Source organism: Artibeus jamaicensis, unplaced genomic scaffold, assembly GCF_021234435.1.
Source record: "Artibeus jamaicensis isolate MK-2021 breed Jamaican fruit bat unplaced genomic scaffold, CSHL_Jam_final contig_471, whole genome shotgun sequence".
In the NCBI taxonomy this organism is placed as follows: Eukaryota; Metazoa; Chordata; class Mammalia; order Chiroptera; family Phyllostomidae; genus Artibeus; species Artibeus jamaicensis.
Genome location: NW_026521850.1, coordinates 2,059,419 through 2,075,136, shown reverse-complemented (window position 1 = coordinate 2,075,136; position 15,718 = coordinate 2,059,419). Strand labels below are relative to the sequence as shown.

At 65.6% G+C, this 15,718-nt stretch overlaps 1 protein-coding gene across 1 annotated transcript in view; it reads right to left on the bottom strand.

The window, feature by feature from the left end:
- NOTCH1 (notch receptor 1) overlaps positions 1–14,904 on the bottom strand; it is a 40,146-nt gene extending 25,242 nt beyond the window's left edge. Inside the window, exons 1-2 of the mRNA XM_037127657.2 lie at positions 14,606–14,904; positions 12,748–12,829 (exon numbers count right to left, since the gene is read on the bottom strand). Of these exons, the coding sequence (XP_036983552.2) occupies positions 12,748–12,829; positions 14,606–14,666 (143 nt within the window). The 5' untranslated portion in view covers positions 14,667–14,904. The remainder of the gene's footprint in view (positions 1–12,747; positions 12,830–14,605) is intronic.
- Positions 14,905–15,718: the final 814 nt, after the last annotated feature.

The window sequence follows — 15,718 nt, the reverse complement described above, 5'->3', positions numbered from 1 at the left end:
CACTCCGACCTGAATGGGGACCTCAGCGTGGAGGACTGGGAGAACCCGCCAGACCGCACATATCACAGCCAGCCAGCGAGAGGGAAAACCCGCCCAATCAATCAGGCGTCCACAGCACGGACAAAGGGCAGCCAGGCAGCAGGTGTGCTGTGGCAGGGGACGCGGGCGGCAGCTGCTCCGGGCCAGGCGTGGTGGGCTGCCCCGGCGGGCGGGGCAGGGGCAGGGGCAGAGAGGCTCCTCCTTGGGGAGCAGCAGCTGAGAGGGCCCATTGTCTCCCCGCTCCCACCCAGGCCTGGCGGACACGCCGTGAAGGCCTGCCGCCCATCTCCGCAGGCTCCGGGGCTGGGCCGGGCACAGCCTCCCTCCACCACCAGCATCCCAGCTAGCGGACAGGCAGGGCCACCGGGGAGGAGCAGGCCCTGCGGGTGGGGCTCCGGAAGCAGGTGCTTGGTCAGGGAGGGCCGGAGCGAGGACAGGAGGACGTCGGGCACGCAGGGTCTGGGCCTGGGCCAGTCCCGACGGCCACGCCTGCCTTGGCCCCGGGGCTCCAGCCCAGGCCACCTCTCTCCCCTGCACCTGTTTCCAAGTCTGGCCATAAGACTGGAATTCCCAGGGACTCATACCTATCCCCTCCTCTGCCCACAGTGACTAGACTTCCCTAACGAGATGGGAGTGACTGAAAGGCCAGTTCGGACACGGCCAGGGCCACGGCGAGGGTGACTAAGCCCCCGGTGGCCATTCTGTCTTTGATGCCTGTCCTGGCAGCTCAGTGTATGTGCCTAGTGGGGACAGGTGCCTGGGTTTGGCAAGGGCAGGCAAAACCAACACCTGCCTTGAAATTCAGGGATTTCCTACAGTGGCCCAGGTCAGGGCCCTGGGACCCAAACCACACCTCCTGCTGACCCTGGGCCCTTCCTGTTAGGGACAGCCCTGCCCACCAAACCCCCCAGCTCCCGGGGCCTCAGGGCCCACGCTGGGTGACGTGGCACAGCGGAGTTGAAGGAGGTCACCGCAGCGCCTGCTCCTCCACCTGCCTTCTCTTCCGCCCCACACACAGCCCTGGAACGGGTGACCGGCCCCGACAGGCAGCAGGTGAGTGACAGGTGGGGCTGGGGGCACAGGACGGGACTTCGGAGGGCCGGGGCTTCCGGCAGCCACCTGCCCGGAGGCACGCCAAATGGCTGCCGCGCCTGTTGTCCCCCAGCCTGGTCTGTGCTTTGTTCCCGGCCTCAATATTTCCACTGTGCGGGGCCCCTCCCCCGCAGCGCGCGGCGCTCCATAGAAGTGTGACTCCAGAAAGCGTCCGGAGGCAGATGTTGCTGCGACCTTTCACCCAGGACCGATTCTAAATTGTGCTGTTTTCCCTTCTAAGCTAAGCGGCCATCTGCCACCCCCAGGGGGACAGATGACAGCTCCCTCCACCCCATCCAGGAAAGGAGAGCCACCGGGGGCTTCGAAGCTCACCAAGTCAGATCTGCCCTCAAGGAGTTTCCGGTCCTGCGGGGCCCGGCCCAGGGGTGAGGCAGACCCTGTCCCCCGCCAGCTGGAGGCCATCTGAGGCAGGAACCAGAGACACCAGGGAGGTACTTCGGGGGTCTGAGGGTGGGCAAGCCACATGTGGCTCCACCCAGGGAACTCGGAGTGGCCACCACCTGCGCACCGTCATCTACCTGGGCCTCAGTTTCCCACAGGGGCAGTGAGGGGGCTGGGGACTGCATGTGCTCAGAGGGCCCCCCCCCCGCCCATCCTGGATGTCACCCGACCGCCAGGGCCGGAGGACTTGTGCTCTGACCCACGACGCTTGGATTCTCTGCGCCAGCGGACACACACCTGCTCCAGGAAAGCATGGGGGTCACGTGGGCCTTCCTGGCCCAGAAGCCTGTCCTGACCAGCAGCAGCAGCAGTGTGAGAACCGGAGGTCGTGTCTGCAGGGCCTGGGGCCCCACCCCAAAGGTTAGCAGGGGCCGAGACTTCCAACACAGCAAGGGACCGCCCTACGACCCCCGGCCCCTTGAACACGGTGCCGGGCAGCCTGCATGGATACCTATGGAAGGAGCCACCTCGCCAGGATTAGCCGTCCTGTCCTGGCCTCTACCTTCTTGTCCTTAACCAGCTCCAACCAACCCGGTGTCACTGGGACCCACTACTGGGGAGGGGCCTGGTGCAGCGCCCCCTCCTCCCCAGAGACTGGTCCCAAGGTATGAAGCAAAGACCCATCGAGGCACAAAACCTGGGTCGTGGCCAGGCAGGTGGGCCCTCCACCCTGGGAACACAGAATGGCCTTGCTCTGGCCCAGGAAGCGGGGCACCTGAGGGAGACTGAGGCCAGGACCTCGCAGGACTGAGGGGCACGGGACCCTGGATCCCCAGACAACTGCCCCAGAAAGGGCGGGGTCAACAAGCCTAACTCTGTCTCTGGCCAAGGCTGTAGGGCGTGTTCCCGAGACCTTGGCCCCTCCCTGTCCAGGGCCCCCCACATCCCAGCAGGGGTCCCCCACCTCCCAGGCCGCACCTGCTGCCAAGGAGTGATGTGCTGATATCAGGCTGGGCAGGGGCTCCTCTGGGCCTCCCCCGTCCCGCCCCACCCGGGGTCCTTCCCCACTAGGAACAGCAGACCCACTCCGCTCCGAAACAAAGCCCCAGGGAGACATGAGAGCCAGGGCGACCGCTGCCCAGTACGTACTCCTGGCCCCTTGTCCTCACCTCCCAGAGCCCCGGACGAAGGGCCACAGCACAGGACCCCCCGGGTTCCCTCCAAGCCTGGACAGGAAGGAGCCTTTGTGGAGACACCTGTCTGGGGGTGGGGCCCGGTGTGCCCCGCCGGGCCTCTTCCCTGCTCCCAGGGCCCTGGACTCCTCTCCCAGTCCTCTCCCCTTCCTGTGTCCAGCCCCCCTCTGCCACCTTGACAAACATCAGTGGCCCCTCAGACCGGAATGGCCGCCAGGGTGTGGCCCAGGGGGGTGGGGGTCTGCAGCAGGCCCACAGGCCCCGCAGGCCCCGCGTCCGGGCCGTGCAGCGGCTCCCAGCCCCCGACTGGGCTCCCTCTCCCAAGCTGCGTCGCTGGCGCTCTGAGGTGTGCTGGGAAGCAGGGGAACAGGAAAAGTGCGGTCTTCCGTCCTGGCTCCGGGGAAGCCCTTTGTGTGGGGCCGGAACTGTCCCCCAGAAGTCAGCTTTCCCACCGTGGGGAGAACAATGCCCCCGGCACCCCCATCCCCCCCCGCCCCACCCTCGACATGGGAAGTGGGTGCCGGTCTGAAGGGACAGAAAGGCCAGCGTGGAGGTCAAGCGGCTTCCTGGACACGGCCCAGCTGCTGCCCACGGGGTGCAGAAGACACAGCGCCAGCAAGCACAGCTCTCCCAGGGACCGCTGGCGGGGGGGTGGGGGGCATGGCTGTGAGGTGGGGGAGCAAAGCCGGCTGCTCCCTTCACTGTGAGGAATTTCCCACCTGGTCCCCAAAACAGAGCCCCAGGCCAGGAACGAGGTTGGAATGGGTGTCCTTCTCTGGGCTCTTCGAATGCCCTCCGCCCTCCACTCTCTGGGTCCTTCAAATGGCCCCTTGAGAGCCTCAGGGACAAACCTGTTGAGCCCCCACAGCCAGGGAAGCCAGGGACCCCCAGAACTGCCAGGGGTCTCTTCGGAGGGTGGGGCCTATGCAGGTCTGGATCGATGGGCGCAGAGGCCAGGCGCGCACGGAGGACTTAATCCCAGACTCGATTAATTAAGTCAGCAACTGCCAGCTGAGCTCCTCGCCGAAGCCAGAACCGATTCTGGCAATTCCAGGCCTCCGCTCACAGGGGCAGCCGCCATCTGGGAGGGGTGCGGGGGGGCTGTCCCCCCTCAGCCAAGCGGGCGGGCACTCAGGGGCAGCCCTGTGTGGGCCCAGAATCCTGAGAACTCAGGGGGAGGGCAGCAGGGCCCCTCCCACGGGCCCCAGAACGAAGAGGGGAGCCACCCCCACCCCTCGGATGCTGACAGCTTTGCCTCCCGGGAGCCCCAGAGAAGGTCTGCACACACACACGGGCCCATCTGAGACCAGAACACCTGGCTCACGCAGATCGTGCCCACAGTGCGCAACTGAGTGCCTCTCTCAGCCTTCCTTGCCCCACATGGTGGGTAGACTCAGGGTGGAACAAAGGGTTGAGGGGGACTGGACAGTCAGGACAGCGCCGCCTCCCAAGGCGGCGAAGGGCCAGCAGGTGCCCCATGGACACAGCGAGGGCGTGCACCCCGGCCGCCCCACTGGGCGCCTGGCTCTCTCCCTGGCCACCTGATCTCCCAGACCTGCTGGGAGCCTGAGCAGACAATGCATTCTTACATCCTCACGGAGTGGCCGAAACACAAAACCCAGGGTGGGGGTGTTCTTGGTGAGAGGCCTGGGGATTGCGGAGCCTCCTAGCTGGCTTCTCTGGGCCCCAGCTCCGCTGCACCCCTCTGTCCAGGAGGCCGCACCAGCTCGGGACACCTGTTACCACCTCAGGGACGGTGGTATCTGCTGGCACTGGGGATGAGGGAATGGGGCCCACTCCCGGCTGGCCGCTGGGCAGACCAAGGGAGGGCCAGCCCCCTGCGTGTTCTTCCACTCCTCCCAGGACACCCCCCGACTTTGGGCAGCGGGGACCCTGGCAGCCCCGGCTGTGGGCTGCTCCTGAGTAAACCAGAGCATGGGGTAAAGGCTTCAGAGGTGGCACCCAAAGCCACCCCATCCTGCCCGGGTCACCAGCCCCCTCTCTCTTTGGCCTTCTCTCCCAGGCCACACCAGTCAGGGACTTCCCCACCGCCTGCCTGGCAGAGCACTAGGCCCCTGCAGTCCCCACACCCACGGAGCCCACTGCACACCTGGCTGTCTGCACGAGGCCCCTCTCACCCCACGCCCAGCAGAGCCACCAAGGTACCTGGGGACACAGCAAATGCTGGCAACAGAATCCAGCCACCCACACCCAGGCCGGGCTGGGCCAGATGAGGGAGGGGCCTCAAATCACACCCTGAGGGGCTCGGGGGCCTGGGCCACTTAGCATGGGTAGAGGGCTGTCTGGCGGCTCTGCCATACAGGGAGAGGTTCTTGGACTGGCCTGGACCCTCGGCCCTGGCTGGACCTTGCCCAAATCCAGGGGCGGGGCTACCTTCTGCAAGAGCTTTTGGAAGAGGCTTCGGGGCGGGAAGGGGCTCCGAGAGTAACACTTGGGCAGGCCTCACGGCAGGTTGAGAGTGAGGCTGGCAGGACTTGTCCGCCTGACTTCCGACAGCCCATGGGAATCCAGTTACCTCACAGTAAGACGCCGGTCGAACACGACACCGCGGGCGGGGAGGACGTGCCTCTGCCCGTTGGAAATGCCCAGGCCAGCTTCCCGTGCAGGCCGCCATCCTCCCGGGAGGAAGAGCAGCTCAGAGAGGCAGGCGGGCAGCTGAGGTCACGCAGCCCACAGGGCCTATGCCTTCCACCACGGCACCACCCGGGCCCTGGGGGAGCAGCGTCCCGGGCTGCGTCTCCCTGCGGGCTGGAAGCCGGGCCTGCCGGAAACCTGCAGCCGCCCCCTTGGCCCCCCCACCGCTCTCCCAGGCCCAGGAGACACCTGCCGGGCACCTGTGCTGGGAGCCACCAGGGCATTGGGCCCCCGACACACTGGACCCCAGGGTGCGCAGCTGTACCTGGCCTCCCCTCCCCCATCAGGCTCTCAACCAGACGGCGGAGGGGGCCTCTCTCAGTCTGACCTCCGGGGCACCCCCGGGGAGCACAGGCCCAGCTGATGGGGCAGAGGCACCTTCAGGTGGACCCACGAGGCCCAGAGGTAGCCACGTCACTGGGCCCTTCGTGGAAGGAGGAGGAGGCAGGGGCCTGGGGGCGGAAGTGGGGCCGAGGCCCCGACGCGCGTCCTCTGTGGGGCCCGGGCTGCCTCCCGCCACCCAGCCGCCGGGGACGCGCACTCAGAACCACACCGGCTGCTCCCCCAAAGCTCTCATTTCCAGTAACTGCAGTTTCCGCTCACCAGCAATTGAAACCGAGAGGAAATGTGGGAGGCGGGTCCCCAGGGCCCGCGACCGACCATCCCTGTCTCTGCCACTCACACGAGACAGCTCTTTCCAGAGACGCCCCGCCCCGCCTTCGCTCACAGGGGTCCATCCGCAGGGGTGGCCAGGGGCACTGAGTGGGTCAGGGGCGTGTCTGCTGCAGAGGGTGATGGCACCCTCCCGGGGCCGGGCCCTCAGAGCGGGCCCACGACTCTGGGCGCCTCGGATGCTCTGTGGCCCCTCTCGTGGGCCTGCCGCACTCACACCCAGACAGGCGGGGACCTGGGGAGGCGGGCCACTGGAGCCCCCCGTGGGCAAGAGTTTGTTCAGCAAATGACCAGTGTCCGCAGAGTGACAAGAAGACTGTGCACGCAGGTCAACAGGACTCCCAGTGCAAGCACCTGAGAGACACACACTGACAGCCAGCCCAGGGACAGGGCGGGCGACACAGGCCGGACAATCCACCCACTGGAGCGGAGCCAGCATGTCACAGCCTCAGGTCTGGCGGTGGAGAAGGCCTAACACGGCCACGTGTTTTAATGCCGGACCTGGGGGGCGGCCACACTTGGCACCCACCTGTCCCCGGGCAGCCCTGTGCAGGCAGGGCCAGGTGAGTCCCTCTGTGGCTGGGGCCCCACACTGGGGATGAGTGCTCTGGGTTCGGGGTCCAGGGCAGCATGTGGGCCTGGCAGCCGTGTCTGAGTGACCCTCAGGTTTGGGGGCTGCAGGGCGGCTGTCAGAGGCTGAGCCTCCCCCATGTACTCTCCATGGGCCAAGCGAAACCAGGGCCCCAGGTGCTCCTTCCAGGAAGCTTCAAGCCTCCACTGCTCCAGTGGACGGAGGCTCCCATCACACCCCAAACCCAGGAGAGACCAAGACCCCCAGGGCAACCAACGGCTAGGGCTTGGGGGGGCTGCCTGGCAGGAGAGACCAGGCCCCTCAGGCGGCCTCTCAGGGGTGTCCGCCCAATGGACGCCCAGTCAAAGGAACAGCTTCGCATGAGGGAGCGGAATGCCTCACCTGGCTCACCCTGAAGTCAAGACGTCCGGGTCCCTGCCCTGGAGCGTGGGGGACGTGGAGGGGGAGGTTTAGGGGCTCCATTTCCCAAAATGCTCTGCCCCAGGGGCAGTGGGTGTGGTAGGGGGAGACCCGCAGTGAGAAGTGACCACTCGGTGGTGAAGCGTCGGGGTGGGGGGTTTCTGTCCCCAGAATTCCACGGATCTACAGATGCACACCACTGGGGACGGCCACAGGGGCCCGGAAATGAGCGCTGCTTCTTCCAGGCAGCCTTCCAGATGCCTGCTAGCCCCCACCCCCATCTCTGGATTCGTGTTCAAGGCTGTACAAGGCCCTGGATGCCAGTGCCTGCCGTGGGCCCACGCGGTCCAGTCCCAGGTGGGTATAAAAGCCCGTGCTTCAGGGACGGAGGCCCTGACACCCACTACGGCGTGGGTGAGCCCTGGATACACACTGAGGAGAAGGACCGTGAGCAGCCATGAGTCCTATGAGCCCACCTGCGTGACCTGTCCAGAACTAGCGGCCCAGACGCAGAAAGCAGAGTAGGGCCTGCTGGGCTGGGGGCCGGGGGCGCAGGGAGCAGCTGCCCAGTGGGTCCAAGGTCCATCCGGGTAAGGAAACGTCCCAGAACTAGATGGCAGCGACAACTGCACAACCCGGTGGACGTACTAAACGCCACTGAGCTGTACCCTTTCAGGGCATAAAATGGCAAAATATAAACGAGTAATTTACCACTAAGATCCCTGAGTGCACATCTACCCCCCCCCCCCGAATCTGGTTGTCAGCTCCTGTATGTTCTCCAGAACAGGGTGGGGGAGGCAAGGCCTGGGGGGGGTGGCCAGGAGAAGGCCACTTCGGGGGAAGGGCCCTCCTCTGCTGGCCCGCCCCCCTCCAGAGCGCCTGTCAATCACTGCCTGCTCCCCAGCAGGTGTGCCCCACCAGCTGGCCAGGTGGTGAGAAGGCGGGAGCCCAGGCCTGCTCCAGACTGGCAGAACCTGCCCTGCCACATGGCCAGGTCTGACTCTCCAGCCCCTCTGCCCCCACCATGCCGCTGCCCACGCCACCACCCAGGGCACCTGCAGGCCCCTTCCAGGGGGTGCAGCTGGAAGGGAGCTTCGGGGGCCACCTAACGCAACCCCTTCACATTCATAGGGGGAAACCAAGGCCCAGGGAGGAGATCTATGTCTGAGGGGAGCCCAGCAAACCAGAGCCAGGCTGGCTTCGAATCTTCTAGACCCTCTGAGGTGGGGCATGGGCTGGAGCCCACGTGGTCCCCAGAGACACCCAGGCCCCTACCCCTCGGGGAACGGGAGGACCACTCTGTCGGGAGGCCCAGAACCAGCTGCTCACAAAAACCTCTCTCTGGGAAGCACTGGGAAGTTCTGGGCGCGCCTGCACAGGCAGGCGAAAGCTGCCACAGGCCGGCCTCGGGGCCCCACCCCCAGGCCCAGCCTCCGTTTTTCCCACCTGTAAACTGGGCATGAACCCGGGCAGAGCCGGCCGCCCCCCGGAGGGGCGGGAGCCCGGTGAATCACCCGCCTGCCCAGGGGCGATTTCACTCTGCACAGCTTGCTTTTCGTGGGGCTATTACGTCTCCACCGTTAAGGAAAGCAAGCTAGACGTGCCGTCCCGCCTGCAAAGCCACATCCTTTCACTATTTACAGGCGAGACACGAAACAGGAAAAGTGTCCTTCCACCCCAGGGGGACGCGACCCCTCGGCCCGGCCTGGCATTGCCCAGGCGGGCCCCCTGTCTGCTGGTAGTGGCCTCTGCCGCCCACCCGAGGGCAGTGGAGCGGTCACTCCCTGGGGCCCCTCCCCTGCCGCCACGGCCACCGGGGTCCCAGCGCCCGGACCCAGCTCCTCCTTCCTGTTGAGCTGCTCCTTGGCCAACTGTTTGCCCTGCCCCCACCCTCTTCCTGCTAAGGGCAGTTTTCTTTCTCTTTCTAAAAAATATTATCGTGATCTTTTCAATGGAAAAAACGTTGGCTGCTGCAGAGAGGCGGGGCCTGGCCCAGGAAGGTGCTTTTCTTTAATGAAGCCTTGTTCCTTGACGTCTGCGTGCCGTGGAAGTCGCTGAGACTGTCTAGCTGACGCTGGGCGTGGACACGTGTTTTTCTAACCTGCGTCTGTCCTTGAAGCCCGGGCTCCTGTCCACCGAGGAAGCCCTGCAGCGGCAGCCTCAGGGTGAGGATGGGCGAGAACCCATTCCTCCCCGGCCTCGCCCAAGACTTGCAAGTGACTCAATGGAAACAGTGCAGCGAGGTGACAGAGACACAACATTCGTCCCTCGAAGCCAGGTGGCTGGCCTAATCACTTTCCGCCCAAGCCACTTCCTGCCCCAACCTCCGAACCTCCTCTTTTAAAGGGAAGTCGCGGCCTCAGCTGTACTCCCTCGAGGAGTGTCCAGGGAGGGAAGACCCCGCAGGTGGCCAGGGTTAGGAGCCCGAGAGAGAGAGAGAGAGAGAGAGAGAGAGAGAGAGAGAGAGGCGGCCTGACCCAGGCTGCGCTGTGCGATCTTGGGGCCAAGCACTGGCTTCTCCGTGCCCACTTCCTGTCCCGTGCCCCATCCACACGGGGATGCCAGGTCGTAGGGAGCTGCCCCACCCACGGTGCTCACCTGCACTGGACGGCCACACGCCCACACCCTCGCCTCTCCTGTCCCCCACCACCAACACACAGAACAGACCCCAGCACACGGCGGGTGCCCCAGTGTCCCCGGGAGGAGGCGCGCAGGGCCCTTGTGGGGCACAAAACCCTCCCCAGGCCCTGGCTGGGCCCGCCAGGCAGCACCTCTTGGGTTCTCTGATTTAACTCATTAGCCAACGGAACATTTGAGAATGAGGATCCCGAAACCGGCACCGTCAGCTCAAAAGGAGAAGGCGGGAGCAGCCGGCCCCACCCGAGGTCTGCGGCTTGCTGTCCTCACGCAGCCCTCACGCACCACCGAGGGGCCCCTCGTGTGTGACACCCATGGTCCACAGGACAGATGGGGAACCTGAGTTCAGGCAGCCGGATGACCCGAGGTGGCGGAGCCAGGCGTCCAGCGCAGGAGGGTCCAAAGCTCAAGCCCACCCCAGCGGGTCAGCTGGGCTTCCCTCCAGGGCTCTGGGCGCGGCAGTCGGCCATCTGTGAGCGCCTGGGAGAGGCCCAGGGAAGCTGCGACTTTCTCACAGGCGAGCATCTTCGTCCTCCTGGGGCCTCAGCTCCGGGACTGGGAGCTGGACAGGCCCATGAGTCTTTTGCGCCAAGAATGCACGCTCGCCCCGAGGATGACAGTCCCTACAAGTCCCTCCTCCCCAACCAAAAGAGGGGGAGCCCTCCCCTCAGCGCCAAGGGGCTGACCTGGAGGCTGGACACGGGCAGAGAGCTGCAATGGCCGGCCCAGGCAGGCCCCCAGCAGCTGTGCAGAGACGGCGAGACACACGGGGACACACGGGGACATACAGGGACGTGCAGAGAGCCCTTCCTCCGGGCCACTGGGACTTCCTGGGAAGACGCTTGAGCTTCTTTTTCCAATTCTCAACCCTGCAGCCACCTGACTGGCGGCTTCTGAGGAAGATCCCTTCTCTCCGAGGTGGGAACGGGTGATTCAGGTACTGGCGTGCCCGGCACGGTGACACCAGTTCCCCACGCCCTGTCCGTAAGGAAGCCAGCAGACTGGCCCAGTCAAAGACTTTTCAGAGGGTCCCAGGTCGGCGGCCTCCAGAGGCCTGCACCCCAGCACCTTTGAGGAGAGAGGGCAGCGTCCCCCTCAGCCAGACTAGACGGGCCGCTCACACACCAGTGACCCCCACGGGGCCCTCGGAGCAGCAGTGCGGGCTGGGGACCAGTGGGAAGGCACAGACCCCAGAACAGGAGGGAGCCGGGGTGCCTGCCCCCCAGTGCCTGTGACACCCACAAATGGCCGGGACCTGTGCCTTTCCACACTTGGACCCAGCTGGGGGCCAGACCCTGCTTGGGTCCCTCGCCGCCAACATAACGCTGCCGCCCAGAGGTGGGGCCTCTGAGGACGCTGCTTCCGTCCGTCTTCCGAGTGGATCTGTGGGGGCTGTACAATGAGGCCTCTGTGGGCCGAGCTCGGCCGAGCGCCAGGCCGCACTGAGGCAGGCTTCCCAACGGGGGGGGGGGGGGTGGCGGGGGCGGCGCGCCAGGCCCCCAGGCAGAGACAAGGCGGGCACCCTGATCAGTGGCCTGGCTTGGCCTGGCAGGGCTCCCAGGGAGCCCAGGCTCAGGGCTGGGAGGGCACGTCGCACGTTCATGGCCCCTTGGTGTCCCATCCCGAGGCCAGTGCACCCCCTTTCTGGCCCAGGCAGCCTGCAGCACGGGCTTTGCCCCAGGGCCACCCCAGGTCCCCCGGGCCAGAGCGCCCCTACTCCGTGGTCCCACCGATAAGACACTGCCCCCACTTCCCCCGAGCAGCACCCCTCCCGCCTTCCCCAAACCCTCTGCAGAAGCACAGACTCACCCCCCACCCCCACAGGATTGGGCGGGCGGAGCTGTGCATTCTGGGAAGCCACGCATAATTAATCACACAGCATTAATCCGCCTCCCCAACAATAGCCAGTGCACGTCCACTGAGTCCCAGCTGTCGGTCTCTGAATGAAGGGAAACAAGATTTAGGGCATCAAGCGTCGGTGAGGCTTCTGCAGGAGGAAAAGGCCCCCAAAAAAGCAAAAAAAAAAAAAGCAGTGTGCATTCATTAGCATCTGACAAAGACACAATCGGCTTTGTCCATTAAACTGCTCACAGGCCCGCTTAATTGGCTTCAGTGTGGGCAGGGTGGGAGCTGGGAGGGGGGCTGCTGGCCCATGGGCTGGGGGTTGTCAAGGGAATGGGCCCTCCGCACTTGGAATGAGGGCGCGCCGGGCAGCGGGCCTCCAGGGGGAGGCGGGGGCCTCCCAGCAGCCAGCACGCACCTCCTCATTATTCCCATCAGGGATGAATTCAAGTTGAAGGGCACTGGCCACAGAAGAAAAACTTCCCCCAGGGGCCGACTGGGGCTCCCTGGGGCTCCCTCCCTGGCGGGTGTGCACACAGCAACCCTCCACCACCCCGCCCACCCTCGCCCATTTCACGGCCGAGAACCTGAGGCCCTTAGGGAGCCAGGTGAGTGCTTCGGATGGCAGGACGGACACCCAATGTCCCGCAGGGAATGCCACCCCAGCCTCCCACCCCGCAGAATTGGGCGCAGCAGACAGGCCTGGCTCCAGCTTCTCTCCCCAGCCTCCCTGAGGCCAGAGGAGCCAGCCAGGGGCCAGGGGCCGAGAAGGTGGGCTGTGGCTTCCAGAGAGTCCACTTCTCACTGAGGGGCACAGCCTGCCTGCAGGAGGGGTCACTCCCGGGCAGCAGGGCAAGGGGGCTGGACCACTCCATACAGGATCCAGAGCCCTCCTGGCAGGGCAGGGGTCTCTCGGGGACTTCAGGAAGAAACTGGGTGCCGGGGATTCCCACTTAGTACCCCGTGAGCCCGAGCAGGCCCACAGAGGAGTGCGCGAGCCTCCAGAGGCCAGACCGGCTCCACACGCAGCATAATTGCGGGTGATTAAGTAATTGCCAGACTCTGTCCAATAAAAGTAGCACGTGAGCACGCCCAGCCTTCTGGGCCATCCCCAGGAGACAATGGACTAGTGTTTGTCCCGCCAGCCCTGCTGCAGAGGCAGGGGCTCCTCCGACAAAGCAACAGGTCCCTCGGGGGCGGCGCTGGAGCAAGGGCAGTACTCACACACAGGCCTCCGTGCCGTTGGGGAGCGCTTCACACTTCCCGCCATTCAAGCAGGTCTCGCTGGGCTGGGAGCAGCGCAGGCCTGGGGAGGGGCAAGAGGAGAGGTCAGCCTCCCAGGCAGCAGGGCCCCCAGCCGGGGGGCGGGCGCTCACCCTAAGGGGCATCACCCACCCCTCGCCTCGCCTCAGAGGATCTACTGTATAATGGGGTTGCTGGGGGAAGGGGGCCGCAGGGAGCCCTTGCGTGAACCCCAAAGGGCTTCAACATTCTGCCCAGAATGTTGAAGCCCTTGCGTGAACCCCAAAGGGCTTCAACATTCTGCCCAGAATGTTGAATGTTGAGTCAGGGGAACAGGTTGGCTAGGTGGCAGGTGCAGCGGTCTTGCCCGAAGTGGGGCAGGGTGGCCTGAAATGCCACCTGGACAGCAGAGAAGAAAAGCTGAGATGGCCCCGGGCCACTTCCTAAAGTGGGCACCCCAACCTGTTTTCACCGGGGAGTGCGGCCGGCCTGGGGCCCCTATCCAGCCACCAGGATCGTCTTGCTGTTCAAACATGTTCTGTGAGGGGGCGGCGCTGGGGGGTGGCCTTGCTCAGCTACTGATCGTGGGAAAACGCGACAGCTGCAAGGCCAGCCGCCCCGCCCGCCAACAAAGCGCCCGCCGGCCGGGGAATCAGAGCAGCTCATTGTCGTGCCAGGGCTGCCTCCTGGGGGCCTGGCCCCGCCCCTAGGGACACCCAATACCTGCTCCCTCAGGCATCTTCAGGGAGGCGCCACCCCCGCCCCCAACACACACCCAGAGTGGAGGATTGAAGATGCCCCATTTGGAAGGAACTTGACCCTATTCCCTAGAAGAGATCAATTAATAAAGCCCATCTCACCAAGGCTGTGTGAGTTAAACCCCTCGCAGAAGCTGGGACAGGGCGTGGTGACATGGAACCCTACCTTCTGGGAGTGGGGAGCTAATTCTCTCCTCCAACTTTTATGGGAATTGAATTAATCATACCACTGGATTCCTCGGCCATCCCCTCCAAGTAAGTGGAGAGAGGAATGAGCGCCCCCACCCCACTCCGGCAAGATATCTAAACTTGAACTCCGCAAAGGGGAAGTCCCCCCAGTCGCAGCTGAGTTCTTCCACACCAGCCCCTTCCCCCAAATTGTCCGTGAGGCAGGGCAGTGGGCAGAGACCCGGCGTGGGGCGGGGACACTGGCGGGAGGAGCAGCCAGGGGCCGTGGACCCTGGATCCGAGCCCCCTTCCCCGGCTTTGCGCGAACTCTGCCAAAGGGGCAGGCAGACCGGGCCCGCCTCGCGCCCCTGTGCCCACCTCGCCCCGCACCCGGCCTGGGCGCGGCACAGTCAAGGCGAACGCGGCGCCCCGGACCCCACACTCCGCGCCCCAACATCCGCCCCTAGCGCGGGCCAGAGACGAAGGAAAAAGATAAATGGCCCCCAAAGCAACAGGAAACCAAAACCTATTTGATTCAAATCGAAAAGTGGTAGGCAGTTCGCCCGCCCCGGTGGCGAGCCCCACGCGCACCAGCGAAGGGCGCGAGCCCAGGGATGGGCCTCCGGGGGTTGCCAGCGCCCCACGCCGGGCTTCAACGCGACTTCAAACCTGGGCTCCGGGAGTGGACAGCACGAGTCCACCCTGACTGGGCAGGCGGCGCGGGGGAAGGTCAGTCCTCCCCGAGCCCCAGACTCCGGCTGTTCCCCCACACCAACCCCGCCCCGGAGAGCCCGGTCCCCCTTTCTTCCCACCCTGGCCGCCAGCTCCCAGCCGCCCCGGGCGCGCGCGTAGGGCGCCGCCAAAGTTTCCGAAAGGCGCGGAAAGTTGCAAGCTCGCGGTGGGCGGGTGCCTACCTCGTGCGCCGAGAGCGGGCAGCAGCACCAGGCAGAGCAGAGGCGCCAGGAGCCGCGGCATGCCTGCCCGCGGGCTGCCCGCTGCGCCCGGTGGCGGCCTCCTGAGCCGGGCGGGTTGGGTTCGGGCACACACTCGAGCGCCGGGAGATCCCACGGGCGGCAGCGGCCCGCTATTGCCCTTCCCTTGGCTGCAGGGCGTGCTGGGCTTTCGCGGCTATTCGCTCCGGCTCCGTGCGCCGGCTTGTCCCTTCGTTCCACCGCGCCCGCGCCCGCGCCCCGTACCCCTGCACTCCCTCCTGCGGCCGAGGCACTAGTGAGGCTCGGCGAGGCCGTGCGCTCCGCCCCCGCTGCGCCGGCCCCGCCCCCTGGGTCCCGCCCCCGCGGATCCCTCTGATCCCTCCGCACCCTGGTCCCCCTTGGTGGCCGCGCCCTTCTGCGCGCCCCGACCGCCCTTGCACATCCTCGGCCTGGGGGTCGCGTGCGGAGCCCGGGTCCTCCTGCGTTGGGGAACGTGGAGGTGCGGGAACTGTGGGCCGACCCTAGGGACTACTTCTCGTTCGAAAGTTTTCAGAGGCCAAAAGTTTCGTCCAGGACTGCGGAAGGATCCAGTTGTGGCTGTGCGGCACTCAACGACAATTGGCAACTATTTGCATCTCAATAGCAGAGGAGGCGAGGGCGTAGAGGGGAAAAGGGGAAGCCTGCTGGGGGCCGTGCTCGGCGGTGAGCTGAGTCCCGAGAGGTGGGACGGAGCGGCCGAAGCCGAGTTTGGGAGAACCTGGCCCAGGGGCTCCACCCCCAGGAGCCCCGTGGTCGAAGCTTTTTAAGACTCTTGGAGACTGAGGCTAGACACCCCTGGCTTTGACTGCCGAGGCACTTGACCCAGAGAGATGGTGGCGCCTCGGGCACAGCCTCTGGAAAGGAAGTTCTGAGTGCCCCAAGGGAACAGCCTGTGGCCAAGGCCAGGCTGGACAGATTGCGCACAGGCTCCCCCAGGAGGGTCCCGCCTCTAGACGCTCCTTAGTCATTTCACGTCCTTCCCCTTCTGGCGCCTCCCACCTATGGTGCTCCGCAAAGCGCAAAGGGTGCGGGTGCCTCAGACCCGCTGCTACTGCC